Genomic DNA, 16,186 nt, shown 5'->3' with positions numbered 1-16,186 from the left:
CTGTGAAAAATTTCTCGCTTTGTTAAACATCATTTGAAAATTATTTGGAAAAGAAATCAAAATTCACAGGAAGGTAAATCATTTTGACTTCAACTGTATCTCTTGATTTCTCAGAGATGGGTTGTGGCTGGAAGGACATCCACTGCATAAAACATGTGCTGGATGAGTTGGCGGTTCATTCCGCTGTGTCGACCCTGGATTAATAAAGGGACTAATCCGACAAAAAAATGAATGAATGAATGAATATATGTTTGTATCTCTTGAATTGCAATCTTATATTTTATTGTTATTGATCATCTCATTATCAATCATTCCTTATCGATTTCTCGATATTTTGGCGTATTGTTATATGCCTAGAATGATTTTTAAAGCATCACACAAACAAGTTATATTTGAAAATACAAAATAAAACACTAAAAATGCTAATTCTTCAAAAGATCTTCTTTTGTGTTAAAAACAAAACAAAACAAAACAATTCTTACAGGATTAGAACCATTTGAGGCGGAGTAAATGTTCATTTTTAGGTGAACTGACCCTTTAAAATGTAAAAAACAAAACAAAAAGATTTTTGGTGTTTTTGATTAATAAATGCGCATTTGGAGAAAAATACTGAAAAAAAACCCCCAGATACATTCATAGTCCCTCATTTATAAGGGGTTGCCAGAGTGGAATGAACTGCCAAATATTCCAGCATGTTTTACCCAGCGGATGCCCTTCCAGCCGCAATCCAACACTGGGAAACACCCATACACGACAGCTAATTTAGTTTATTCAATGCAAATTCCACACAGAATTGCCAACTGGCCCAGCCGAGACTCAAACCAGCGACCTTCTTGCTATAAGGTGACAGTGCTTACCACTGAGCTACCATACCACCCTTAACACAGATACAACTTCTAAACATTACTGTAAAAACATCAGCTCTCTGAAGTACTTCAAGTGCATTCAGACAGTTTTGTTAGCATCTTGTTAGGAAGAGAAACCTTTTTTCTTTACTGTTGTTGAACTACTTTAAATCATGTGCTCCCCCAAACTAGACGAAGGTCAATTATGTTATGAATGGAATTGTGCTCCATAACTTTGACCCATGACGGCAAACAATAAATGACTAAAATGCTCATAATTCACTCTGTTAGACGGACAACATGACACCGGCACAGAAACACCTTTCAACAAGCTTTCCAGCAGCTGATCTGAAGGTTACAGCTCAATCTGCAGTGTTTGGCAGTAATGCGTGATATGAAATGAACGTCTTCTGGAGCATACGTTCTCTGCATGTTGACAGCAGGGGTTATGAGGACTATGTGCTATTTTGCCAGCTGTTTGGGGGAGCTCATGTCTGGCTGGATGTCCAGGGACTTGTATTACAGGTAAATACTTTCCCATGAATCATTTGCGTCCCTGTCCTTACATCTTCTCTGGCACAAACGGTTTATAAAACTACAACCTCAAATAAGAAAAGGTTGGGACCGTATGGAAAACGCAAATAAAAAAAGGAAATAGTGATTTCTAAATTTACTTTGACTTTCCTGTTATTCAGACCTGCACACATTCCAAAAAAAAAGTTACGACAGGAGCAATTTAGAGCTAGTAATCAGGTAAAATGGTTAAATAAGGATGTAATTGAAACAGGTGATTGGAATTATTAATTTTTTTATATACTTGAGAAAATTGAAAAGCAATGTTAAAAGCAATGTTCCTCAAAGAAAAATAGGAAGACATAAGGATATTTCACCTTCAACAGTGCATAACATTATTAAAAGATTCTAGGAATCTGAAGGAATTTCAGTGCGTAAGGGACAAGGGTGCAAGCCTAAACTGAACTACCGTGATCTCTGATCCCTCTCGCTGCATTGCATCAAGAATTGTCATTTATCTATAAGCAATTTCACCACATGGGCTCAGGACTACTTTGGCAAACATTTGTCAAGTACCTCAATACATAGTTACATCCACAAATGCCAGTTAAAACTGTACTGTGCCAAAAGGAAGCCCTACGTTAACAGTATCCAGAAACGCAGTCAACTTCTTTGGGCTTGGAAGTATCTGGATGGACCCTCACACAGTGGAAACACGTACTGTTGTTGGATGAATGAGTATTTCTGGTATTTTTTGGAAGAAATGGATGCCATGGGCTTTTTTGGAGCACAATATGCTGCCTTCTTTTCGAGGGACGACCATGCATATTTCAACAAGACAATGCAAAACCACATTCTGCATACATTACAAAGTCGTGGCTGTGGAGGAAGAGGACAGAGTGCATTTTGAAGCGCAAAATGTGACAACAAAGACCCTGTACCACTGCCCACCTTATGACTTGTTTGCAGGAAGAATGGGACAAAATGACACCTGAAACACTTACTCACTTGGTGTCTTTAGTCCTAAAGGTCTTTTAAGTGTTGTGAAAAGGAATGGCAAAATTACAAAGTGGTAAATGCTTTACTGTTCCAACTTTTTTTTTTAATGTGTTGCAAGAACCAAAATTGGAATATGTGTTTATTAAAAAACAACAACAAAAAACAATAAAACTCATGAGGAACTTATTAAATAATGTTTGTTGTATTGTCTGTAATGAAATGCAAGTCTTTTTGAAATACTAAATTTTTAAGATGACTTCTTTCTTGGTTTATTTGCATTTTTCCGTACGGTCTCATCTTTTTAAGATTTGAGGTTGTAGGTGTACCTCAAGTTTATTAGACACTAGCTCACATGAACTCACCTTTTTGGCAGGCTTTGGGATATTTGATGTACGATACGGATTTTGTGCATAGGGACCAGACAGTGATTCTCAACTGTGAAAATAAAGCAAAAACAATATTTATAGATTTAATGTGTTTAGTTTAACAAGTTAAACTACCCCCCATTCATTTATACGGACCTTGATCTTTGAAAAGTTAGAAAAAGTGACAAAGTGATATATTGTCTGGGTTGATGTTGTATATTACGGTACAAAAACTTTGCAACAAACTGCCAATACATTCTGTTATTTTAAAGGATTATTTCACTATATATTGTTTATTATTTAAAAAAAATGTCAAACAAAGAAAAGTCAATAAAAGTCACTTTCTTAAACTGTAGAGTCGAATTTATCAAAACGTCAAAAAGTTGACATAGCAGAGATAAGTCCCATAATGCAGTACACAACAGTAAATAAACAGACTTTATTGTGAATCACAATTTCACAGTGAAACACTTGTTTATCACAAAATACGGAAACTTTTAATTAAATTTTTTAGTGTATATTTATGCAGTCTGTATTATCTGCTCACTTTTTGAGCAAACCTGAAAGTAAATTAACCTTATAGCTTAAACTTAAAGAATCTGAATGGTTTTGAGTACAAACTTTAGTTTGGTCTCTTTGTGAAGAAGAAAAAAAATGCAATACTGTTGACCAAAAAGATAACAAACACAAATTAACACACTTAACCAAAATTTCTCTTTTTAAAAATAAGACCTACACAAGCTTTCATATTTGCACTTGCCAAATATCAAGACTTTTAATCCCCGTCACAGTATTTTATATTCAAAATATGGTCAATTTAAAGTGCAATTCCTTCACTGTTCCATTTGACAAAATCTCCAATCAAACCCGTAAATAAATCTACGTAATAAATGAAAACTTGTAATCAGACTGCTTTGTTTGTGATTGTGTTTACTGATTAAACGCAGCTAAAACTTCTGTGCCACAGTACAAGTACATAAGAACTACTTGCTGAAAGGACCATGTGAAGTAGTCATAGAACATTCTTTTTGTTTGGGTCTAAATCAATTATTAGGAAAAATAGAAGAAAAAAAAAATTCCAAGGCAAAAAATTCTGATCCAGTTTTTTAAAAATCCTTTATTTACATTCTGGCCATCGTAATATTCCTATTAAAATGCCTGAACAACTGCACACTGAGGCATTTTGACCTTCCTCAGAATGTGTCTTATAATTTTGAATAATCAAATTAAAGTAATATAAAGAATTACACTTTTTTTAGCTTTTGTGTTTTGGCTTATTCTTGTATCTACAAGCACCAGAACATTAACATTAAATTGAATAAAATGGGGGACCATTAAAATCAATAGAATTTGTTTTTCCTTCTATGGAAGTCAATGATTACAGGTTTTCAGCTTCCTTCAAAATATCTGTTTTTGTGTTCAACAGAAGAAAGAAATTCAAATTTTGGAAGCACTTGAGGGTAAGTAAACAGTGTTTAAGTTAATTTTTTTGGGTGAACTATCCCTTTAATAGATGAACATCTATTCAATTAAATGGGCTGCCGTGATTATTATGTACCACATGGCTGACAGGATTTGCTGATGTCAGCATTTGTAGATTTATTAATTCAGTATGTACTTGACATGTCAGGTGGTCTCCTCTCGGTAGCACACTAGAAAAGCAAGCTGACTGTAATTTCATTTTTGTACAAGGTTCAAACACATAGCTCTAAAGGGATAGTTAACCCAACTATAATTCTTTTATAATTTTGTCACCATTTACTTGTATCAAACCTTTAATGGTTTCTTTTTTATATTTCTATTAGGATATTTTAAAGCAAGCTGTAACCATTGACTTCCATATTTGTTATTACTATTATAGAAGTCAATGGTTACAGGTTTTCAGCTTTCTTCAAAATATCTTGTTTAGAGAAAAGATACACCTAAAGATTTAAAAACACTTAAGGGTGAATAAATAGCGAGTACATTTTAATTTTTGGGAATCAATAACTGACATCCATAGCAAAAAAAACTACCATGTCAATGGCTGATTTTTTTTCTCCTAACATTGTTCAAAATACACTTACTGGCCACTTTATTAGGTACACCTGCCAACTGCTCGTTGACGCAAATTTCTAATCGGCCAATCACATGGCAGCAACTCAATGCATTTAGGCATGTAGACATGGTCAAGACGATCTGCTGCAGTTCAAACAGAGCATCAGAATGGGGAAGAAAAGTGATTTAAGTGACTTTGAACGTTGCATGGTTGTTGGTGCCAGATGGGCTGGTGTATTTCAGAAACTGTTGCTCTACTAGGAGTTTCATTCACAACCATCTCTAGGGTTTAAAAAGAATGGTCTGAAAAAAAGAAAATATCCAGTGAGCGGCAGTTTTGTGGGTGCAAATGCCTTGTTGATGCCCGAGGTCAGAGGAGAATGGCCAGATTGCTTCTGATGGAAAGGAAACTAACTCAAATAACCTCTTGTTACAACTGAGGTATGCAGAAGAGCATCTCTGAACACAACACAGCGAAACTTGAGGCGGATGCACAACAGCAGTAGAAGACCACAGCAGGTGCCACTCCTGTCAGCTACGAACAGGAACAGGCCAGAATTTGACATCAACAACATGAAAGCATGGATCCATTCTGCCTTGTAATAACGGTTCAGGCTGGTGGTGTAATGGTGTGGAGGACATTTTCTTGCCACACTTTGGGCCCATTAGTACCAATTGAGCATTGTGTCAACACCACAGCCTAGCTGAGTATTGTTGCTGACCATGTCCATGCCTTTATGACCACAGTGTACCCATCTTCTGATGGCTACTTCCAGCAGGATAACGCACCATGTCAACGTGCGAATCATCTCAGACTGGTTTCTTGAACATGACAATGAGTTCACTGTACTCAAATGGCACTCAAGTGGCCGGTGAGTGTATCTTTCTTTGTGTTCAACAGAAGAAAAAAAAAACCAACACGGTTGGATCAAGTGCACTTTCAGAAATAAAGGTACAAAATCTGTTAACTATTTAAAAAATGTACACTTATGTACCGTACAGGTGAACATTAGTACATTTAGGGTACATTTTTGTACCTTTAAGGTACTGTGAGGTACACATTTTTTTTATTATTATGCACTAATAATTCCCCTTAAGGACCTGTTAGTAATAAAAATGTATCTTTTGAAAAGGTACCACCCCAGTGTCAGATTATGTACCTTTGAGTGTGGGGAATGAATATATGGACAAATTTGTCATTTTTTGGTGTACTATACCTTTAAATATATACCACTGCCCTTACAAAACCTTGATGAGCAGCTTTAAAAATGACAACTACAGTATCGCTTTCATGAACACTGGATGTGCTGTCATTAAAACAGATTGTGTATTGATTATTTATGAAAGCCTGTAACAGAGATATCAGAAGGAAGACGGCAGGCAAATGTCCACCGGTCAGTCACCCTCAGACACTCTAGACAAAGAGCACGAATCCCAGACAGACTGACGGACACACACTTCATTCCAAGAGTGTGGCGAACACACACATGTACACACACACACAACCACACAGCTGTCCAGCTTCTCAACACCTGCCAGTAATTCTTGGAATCAAGTTGAGGCGACAAATGACTTCTGTGGCACTCAGTTCAAGTGGAATCCAGACACACAGAAAGAATGAGAGCGAGAGAGAGAGAGAGAGAGAGAGAGAGAGAGAGAGAGAGAGAGAGAGAGAGAGAGAGAGAGAGACACACACACACTAGATGGTTAGAAATGAATCATTGTAAAGATACTGATTATTATTATTATTATTATTATCATTATTACTGTTTTACTCTGAAATGTTGAATGTCGATTGATAAATGTAAAGTTTGTTCTGATTTATTATCAGTTTAATAACACTATTTACTGTGGTTATTATGTTATGTTTTTATATATTGTGGTATTTGTTCTTTTTAATGTAAACTTTATAAATGCTTTGGCAACACATTTGCAACATTTATCGGAAATCAATATTTAATGGTTTAGTTCACCCAAAAAGTCTGTAATTAATTACTCCCACATCATATTGTCTGTAATAAACGCACACCCTGATCTGACATAGAAGACACTGGTGGACAGAGTTATTTTTTTAATTTCAGTTTTGGATGCAAAAAAAAGTGTTCTTGGAGCTTCACATGTTTACAGTTGAAGCACTGAAGTCACGGAATGTTTTGCAAATGTTTCTGGTTCCTTTAGTGGACGTCGAGCGTTGCGGTGTATGGATGATTAGACAGCTCTGCTGGGTTCACGTCAAACGCAAAAGATGCAAATGAGGCAAATTCTGCATGTATGTGGGAAATGCAACATCACACCACGGGACAGTAATCTGCCTCCGTTCTTATGTTTGAATTGACTTGTATTCAATTTACTCGTGAAAATATTCAGTTCAAACTAAGCATTAACGTGTCATCATCTCAACTGTTGGTTCGGCAAACCCTTAACATGCATCACAGTGCATTTTAGAGTTTTCACGTAGAAATAATATACTGTGTACAGTTGAAGTCAGAATTATTAGCCCCCCTGAATTGTTAGCCCCCCTGTTTTTTTTTCCCAATTTCTATTTAACGAAGAGAATATTTCTAACAACTGATTTATTTTATGTTTGCAATGAAGACAGTAAATAATATTTGACTAGATATTTTTCAAGATACTTCTATACAGCTTAAAGTGACATTTAAAGGCTTAACTAGGTTAATTAGGTTAACTAGGCAGGTTAGGGTAATTAGGAAAGTTATTGTATAATGATGGTTCATTCTGTAGACTATCGCAGTGTTTCCCAACCCTGTTCCTGAAGGCACACCAACAGTACACATTTTCAAGCTCTCCCTAATCCAACACACCTGAATCAACTCACCAGAACATTAGAAGAGACTCCAAAACCTGAAGTGAATGGGTGAGATAGGGGAGACATGCAAAATATGTTCTGTTGGTGTGCCTCCAGGAACTGGGTTGGGAAACACTGGACTATCGAACAAAAATAGAGCTTAAAGGGTTAATAATTTTGACCCTAAAATGTTTTAAAAAAAATTAAAACAGTTTTTTTTCTAGCTGAAATAAAACAAATAAGACTTTCTCCAGAAGAAAAAATATTATCAGACATACTGTGAAAATGTCCTTGCTCTGTTAAACATCATTTAGAAAATATAAAAAAAGAAACAAACATTCAAAGGGGGGCTAATGATTCTGACTTCAACTATATATTTTTTGCATTTGATTTCGATTCCACTGAATTTTTTAAAGAAGTGTTGAGCTTAGGACTGTCTATTATTTTCAGGTCTGTATTTATAGGCAGCAGCAGTTCACACAGTGCAGAAGGGACTCCTCCTACTGCCATACTTACATTAAACTCAGTGGTGTTGAGTATGTGTCGCCCGTCAGGACTCCAGCGTGACGAGACTAGTCCAATCGAACCTTCGTCTATCTTACAATGCCAGTCCGGCTGCTCTAGAGACCACACCTGAGAGCAAATAGACAGAAACACAAAGTCCCTTTAGCAACAAACACATCAGAATCCTGCTGCCCTGGTGAATGGCTCAAGATGAAAGACTGGCGCTGGATTCCCTTACAGAGGTAATGTGATTTTGTTTGTAAATCAAATTAGAGGGCAGATTTTAATCAATTGTGGAAAAAGTGACTATTAATGTGCTAACGTAAGTATTATTTGAACAATGCCTTTCACATTTGTGGAGCAGATATAAATAATACCTTAAATCATGATTAAAAAGTGGTGCATTATTACTTTTCTAAGATTTTAAAAGGGTCATGACTGGGACTTTTCTTTTACTCAAATATGCTCCTTTGTGATCAGATGTAATGCTAAAGGGTTAGTTCACCTAAATATGCAAATTCTGCTATTACTTACTCACTCTCATGTCATTCAAAGCCTTGAGACACCAAAAGAGCAAATTTAAATTCTTAAGATGAAATTCTAGAGCTCTCTGGCCCTCCATAGATGTCCAGAAACACAAGATTTCAAAACATGCCATGTGACTTCAACAGTTTAACTATAATTAGGGCTGCTCAATTAAGGGAAAATCATATTCACGACTATTTTGGTCAAAATCTTAATTATGATTATTTAAAGAGGACCCATTATGACCCTTTTTAGATGTAAAATCATACTCTGATGTCCCTAGAGGGTGTATGTGAAGTTTCAGCTCAAAAAAACATACAAATAAAGTTTTTTAACTCTTTAAAGCTGCCCCTTTTTGGCTTTGATCCTAACTGTGCCGTTTTGGTGACTGCCGTTTTACAGTCAATTGAGATTGGACTACCAGCCCAAATGCCTGTGCTGCAGCATAAGGGCAGATTCAAAAACAAGACTAACGTCCTATGCTAATGAGCGAGAGATGGTCATTAAAGGGCAGGGCTTTTCCCCTCTGATGACACGTACAAAGGGAGAATGTTCAAAGTGTTTCTGCAGACTGTTTTTATCAAGTGAAATTATTAAAAAAAAAAACTTAATTTGCATTCTGAAGATGAATGAAGGTCTCAGGGGTTTGAAATGACATGAGTGTGAGTAATTAATAAAAAGAAAATGCATTTTTTGGAGAACTAATGCTTTGATAAAGCTTATTATTTTCTTCCTTTACAGAAGAAACACTCATCAAAATATTATTAAAAATAATTATGGTTGTGCCAAAAATATTTTTTAACCCTCATTTTGACCCTCTCTCTGAAAAGCTTTGATTTATGAGGCCAAGTCCATCAAGTGTTGTTACAATATATCCACTGTTATAAATCACTAATGTCATGCCACTGGAAAAAGCATCAATGCCTCTTTGCTACTCAGTGCGAGTAGCAAGCGTTTTTAGAAACCTTTTATAAAACCGTCATTAAAAGACAAAATACTCTGAAATAGTTGTGGTTGGACATGATGCTGCTGTGTTGGATACAACAAGCTACTTCGTTTTTTTAACAAAAGGTTCTGTGCAAACCCTCTTAAACTGTGCTTAGTTTACAAATCAATTTGCTGTCAGATAAACATAAAATCCTCCAACGTGATCTGGGATGCCTTTAAAAACCAAACTATCCACTAGGATGTAGGGGTGTAATGAGATTTTATGCCGCAAGACCTTGCAATATTAAAACGTGACCATTGTGAGAGTGAAAAAGTAAAAGTAACTTAAATACATTAATTACTTAATAAATAATTCATTAATATTACTGGCCTATTACTTTTATATGGCAAAGTATTAAGCAGTAATAGCATAAAGCAATAATAATAATAATAATAATAATAATAATAATAATAAATACAATTAATAAAACACGTCATAAACATTTAAGACTCAAGCCAATTTTCTTTCATGCTTTGTAACAGGATGGAATATAAAAAAAATAAATAAATCTTTACTAATTATGCATTTGCATAGGTTATAAACTGTTACAAATACAATTTTTGTAATAATAAAATATTTAATAATAAAATGAAATTGTGTAAAAAGTAATGACTTTAATTTAAAAAAAAATTATTGGCAGGCTTTTTAATACTAGAATTTATTTCAACCATAAGAGATGGTGTAGAAAATCTGAAAAAATAAGAAAATGGAAATACATTTTTAAAATATATAAATACAACAGTAAAATGTGTTGTTACGTTTTAATGTCATTGTGCCAGTTTTTCTATATGTGACATACAAGCTAGTTCACTGTATAGGGAACTGACATGTACTATTTATGCCATATAGCCTATGCATTTATGCTTGCGTTTATTTTTTTATTATTATTTACAGTGTTTTTAATAAAAACAGTTTCAGTTTAGTTGTTTTGAGGCAGGTTAGTTGAGGTATAAAGACTGGTATTCCAAATAAAGCCAACCCTAGTGTAGACAACATAAGAGATCCCAAAACTTTCTATTTGGGGTTTGATAAAATAGATGGCTTTTTAATGACAAGAATGCATTAGGATGCAAAGCTGAAGTTTGCAAAAAGTAGTTAGCAAATTTTATTTCTCCTCATGAAATGACGTCTTTAGGACCATTTGTGCAAAAGCTAAATATACCTAGGCTAAAATAAAGTAAAAGGTGCATCAATGAATGCAATCAGGAGTTCGTTGTACCTGCACAAGTCCTCTTTTGTACATGGCACAAAGGATGAAGAGGGAGTCTGAAGACCACTCCATGTGCATCACCTGGTCCAGACATGTGTACAGGTGCACGATCTGAAGGGTGCCGATGTCCCGAACCACCAGGCGGTACTGAACACAAGTGGCCTAAACCCCAAATTAAGTGTAATAATTATTATAAGAACTTTAAAGTAGTATGCTATTTCAAACATTTTTATGATGCGATTTAATATACAGTTGAAGTCAGAATTAATAGCCTCCACCGGTTTATTTTTCCTCTAATTTCTGTTCTGAGAATATTTTTTTCAACACATTTCTAAACATAATAGTTTTAATAACTCATTTCTAATACCTGATTTATTTTATCTTTGCCATGATGACAGTAAATAATATTTGACTAGATATTTTTCAAGATACTAGTATTTAGCTTAAAGTGACAATTAAAGGTTTAACAAGGCAAGTTAGTATATGGTCAAAAACTGCTAAACTAGACAAATTAACTGCTTTTATTCTAGCCAAAAAACTAAAAAATGAAAAAATATTATAGGAAATACAATAAAAAAATCCTTGCTTTGTTAAACATTATTTGACAAATATTTGACTTCAACTGTATCATAATGATGTTAATAGCTGTAAGAACATTCGTACCACATATTTCCCATCTGGAGAAACTTTGCACAGTTGATTGGACTGCTTGAAGACCTCAGAGAAATTCATGCTAATGAAACCAACAGAGAATCTTAGATTAACAAGCGAAAAGACCAATATGATAACATTCAAACTGTCACAATTAAGCATGGAACGATAATTGGTTTTAAGGGTTTACCACTTTTTAAAAAGTCAAGGTTTTTAAAACTACCAACATTTTCTGTTATACCATTCCTGCGGTATATGTACAGGTATATGTACATTTTGTTTTGCTTTTACAACTATTTTATTTAGTTTTTTAGGCCAACAGTATTTCCAGCAGAAAAGGACCCTCCACAACAAAAGCTACTGTTCCAACATATTTTAAATGTTTCTTAAAATAAAATAGATTGTGTTCAATAAGGAAAAGGTTGTTTTTTTACCCAGAAAACTACATAATTAATTATTATCACAATACCATGATACCGTGATATTTTTATCCAAGATTATCATACCACCAGAATCTAATACTGGCCCATGCCTAGTCATCAATATTGATGATTCAACTTATTTACATTACATTTACATTGTGCAGACGCTTTTATCCAAACTGACTTACAAGTGAAAATGAAAGAAGCACTTCAAAATTATTGTGATTATCTTATTGCTGTTTTTTTTTTGTTTTTTAATATTGGTAAAACTACAACAAAAACAATTCTGTTAAAGTTAATGTCCTACCACTGAATACGGCAAAGGTCTTTTTCATTCATTCATTCATTCTCGTCTTAATTCCTTTATTAATCAGGGGTCACCACAGCGGAATGAACCACCAACTTATACAGCATAAGTTTTACGCAGCAGATGCCCTTCCAACTGCAACGCATTGCAAAGGTTTTTTTTGTTATAGCATTTTTTATACTTGCCTATTTAAGAACATTGCTTGCTTTTTCAAAATATGAAAAATAGATATTTTAGACATTGTAAAAAGAGTAATCTTATTTAATTACTTGGAAATTACTTAGTTGTGCTACATTATTGTACAATAGTAATCTATTGACATTTTCTTTTCATTCAATATTTATTATGTCAATAAAAGAGCAATGAGCCAACAAATCAGCTATATTATAAATCAATTTTTATAATAACGGTACTATTATTATATTCTATATAAAATTATTTTATTACTATTTTTATATTATACATAAGTTAGCTACTTTACAGTTATCATTTTGTGGTAAAACGTGACCCAGACATGCTCTCAATAACAAGTTTCCTAGTTCGTAACGTTAAGTCTCGCCAAGGTAGCATTATGACTAATTTGTAAAATTATTAGACTTTTAAAACGACAACATTTTAATATATTTCGTCAGGTGTTAAGAAACGTTAAAAGCTCCGTACACTGCAGTGTGCATAACAGTTACTAAAGTTAACGTTACATCGCTGGTATGTTAACATCTTACCTTTTTGAATAAATTATTAATTAATCCGACGAGTTACGTTTACCGGCCCGTTTTTAAGTCCTTCGCAGGACAAAACAAAGCCGCACTCATTGGAACCAACGAAGCTTTTTGAGATCTCAACCGATTCCCGTATTATTGTTTCGGAAGTTACGTTTCATGAAACGCCCGTTTGTGTTGTGCAGACGGCCAATCAACGCTGTGCTTATAAGTCAGTGTCACAGGAGAATTATGGGAAATGAAGTTTCATCGTCTATTTCTACATTTCCCCAAAATGTAACAAAATATGACTAAGAAATAAAAGTATGACTTTTTTAAAAATGTAGAATTATTTTATGAAACTTCTAATTAAACCCATAAAGTCCTCATGTTGTAAAACGAGAAAGGTTATGTAAATAATCGATTATAAACGCTATTGCTGGAGACATTTAACACATTTCTAGTCTTTAAAACAGTCTGTCACACCTTACGCATAAATACTTGATGGGTGAGAATGTAAATGTCAAGCTTTAATCACATGTTAGCGACCTCTTGATATGGGATTAGTGTTTCCCGCTCGTGTGCGCCCAAACGGCGGCTAAAAAAACGCCTCCTCCCGTCCCCCACCAATTCCCCCAACCCAACCCTCCACAGCCAAGAGCACTCACTCCGAGAGCCTATTTACCCTATACCTGCATAATCAGCCTCATCTCCCGCTCTCTCATAACCTATTTAACCTAAAAAAAATAAATAGTTATTCAACGTGGTTATGATGTTCAACGGCTTAATGCGCAGTTCATGACAGGGCTGTAGTTTACGCGGGTCAGCAGCAGGTCAAGGATTTTGGGATCCAGAAAACAACACCATAGTTTGTTCCACGCCAGGAATATCACTTCTTTGGTAAGTAAATATAAATAAATAGTTCGTTTGAACTCGGATTTTTAAAAGAGAGAAAGTTATTGTGATTTGTATTTATTATCTAAAGTGCTGAGGTAAACGTTTAGCATTTAAACCCACCCACTTTAAGTGCTCGTGTCATCCAATATGACAGTTTATTATTAATACATACCGTAAACATCAACACTGAGGTAAATAATTCTAAATAAAAGTAATAAATGTGTACACGATTTTATAAATAATCAATTTAGGTTTCATTTGTGTTAAACAATAAAATTTTTGATATTGCATATATATTTTACAATTCATTAAGTGCATTGTTGCGATTTAATTTGTTCATTTTTTGTCAAACTTAACAGTTAGAAAATCGATGAGTGTCCTACAAAATTGATGCAGCGGTCAGAGTTCACTATGATAATTGTCTGTCAACATGTACAGTAGACTAAACCTTATGCTCGATAAGACACACGAAGTTCTGAGGAAAGCGCTAGGATTTTTCCCCAGTACTTGACACTGTTATTCAATAAACGCCAGCCTACCTCGTGTTTTTTTATTATATTATATTATATTATATTATATTATATTATATTATATTATATTATATTATATTATATTATTTTATATTATATTTTTACATTATATTATTTTAAAAGAGACTAAACCGAATGAAAATGAATGATTATTATATTATATTATATTATATTATATTGAATTATATTATATTATATTATATTATATTATATTATATTGTATTATATTATATTATATTATATTATATTATATTATATTATATTATATTATATTATACTATATTATATTATATTATATTATAGGAGAACTAAGCCGAAATATAATGAATGAGTATTATATTCGATTATATGATAAATTATCATATTATTATATTATATTATATTATATTATATTATATTATATTATAGATTATTAAGCTCTATAGCCTAATTATTTCATTTACATTATATAAATATTACATAGGTAGAGTTCGTTTGCAAAAACAATTATAGACTACTATTTTTGTCAAAAAATTTTAAATCCTTTTAATTAAAAAAAAAGATTAATGAAATCCGTGAAAATAAAATTTATATTATAGGCTCTACGTTCAAATTTAATAGTCTATAGCATATGTACTGCATTTAATACTTTTAAATGTATATATAATTTAATTCTCTATTTAATTTAATTTAACATTATTATTTATGTTTTGGATTGTGTCAAATGAAGGTAGAGATGTGTGACGGGCGGCTTTTGTGTAATTCGTTGTCAAGGCTGCTGCATTAGTTTAACACTGCGCTCAATGGAGTTATGGTCTCTCGATGGAGTTTTTTAGTCTAAATTAATACTTAATTTCTGAAATAATAATAATATGTATTGTCTTTCCTATTTGGTCTGAACTTGAACCGTACAGAGGAAGGATTTAGAGCTTTTTTGTCCGTGACGCATTAACAGGTGAATTTCCTCTCAGTGTTTCTGCCATGCCTGATCTTTTTGGGGGCATTTCGACGTGAACGTCGGTAAGAAACAGCTTCATTCGTTTTAAAACACAAAGCCTTTGTCAAGTGATAATTCAATTCTCCGCTTGAATCCCTGTTGAGTGTGTATAATTGCTGGCAGAGCCTTAACTTCTCTCGAGGTGGCATCTACCACGGGAATACAGGTCAAAATTAGTAAACACGACATATTTCCTCGCCCGTAAGACTACACTTCGGACTTGACATTTATAAGATTCGGTTAATAAAGGTTGTTATTAGTTAGCTAATTGTACTTAGCAACTTTTTATTTTGAAAGTTTTCATTCAAAATTAGGAGGAGTGCACTGAACTGCTCTGTGAGAACCATATGTATATATATTTTATTATTATTATTATTTATTTGTGATCATAATATGGTGCTTTCTTGTATTTAATGAGTTTTAATGTAGTAAAGCTTTTTATTTTGTTGCACTTTTCAATGAAGGCCGTCTTTTCATGTGTAGTTACCCTGGGAACAGACGCGACGCGCGCTGCGCAACAGCAAATGTTCCGCGTGAAGGCACTTACAAGAGAAAACACTTTATCCTTTACCGTTATTATTATTATTATTATTATTATTATTATTATTATTATTATAGCACATTTAGATTAAGTTTTAAATAGCACATTTAGATTACCCGTCTTAATGGAGGAGACCGGGCATGCTAACAAAAATAAGGCTATATCTCATTAAAATGCTGGTGGTTTGATTTCTGTAATTTTTTATTTGTTTGTTTATTTTTGGGGGAACGAAATGAAATTGATATCTCAAGAATGCTTTTAGCTCAAAGGCTGAACTATTTTTCCGTTATTTCTTATAGGGAAGTATCAATAATTATAAAAATCATCTTTATCATGATTCACAGAAGATGTACTGTTGAAGTCAGAATTATT

General features: G+C 33.6%; 1 protein-coding gene across 1 annotated transcript in view; it reads right to left on the bottom strand.

The window, feature by feature from the left end:
- The window catches only part of wrap73 (WD repeat containing, antisense to TP73), a 31,994-nt gene extending 18,968 nt beyond the window's left edge, over positions 1-13,026 (bottom strand). Inside the window, exons 1-5 of the mRNA XM_056463084.1 lie at positions 12,895-13,026; positions 11,456-11,525; positions 10,802-10,954; positions 8,082-8,198; positions 2,720-2,792 (exon numbers count right to left, since the gene is read on the bottom strand). Of these exons, the coding sequence (XP_056319059.1) occupies positions 2,720-2,792; positions 8,082-8,198; positions 10,802-10,954; positions 11,456-11,524 (412 nt within the window). The 5' untranslated portion in view covers position 11,525; positions 12,895-13,026. The remainder of the gene's footprint in view (positions 1-2,719; positions 2,793-8,081; positions 8,199-10,801; positions 10,955-11,455; positions 11,526-12,894) is intronic.
- Between the last annotated feature and the right edge of the window lie 3,160 nt (positions 13,027-16,186).

Source organism: Danio aesculapii, chromosome 8 (genome assembly GCF_903798145.1).
Source record: "Danio aesculapii chromosome 8, fDanAes4.1, whole genome shotgun sequence".
In the NCBI taxonomy this organism is placed as follows: Eukaryota; Metazoa; Chordata; class Actinopteri; order Cypriniformes; family Danionidae; genus Danio; species Danio aesculapii.
The sequence above is the reverse complement of the archived record's forward strand: the minus strand, read 5'-3'. Positions and strand labels throughout refer to the sequence as shown.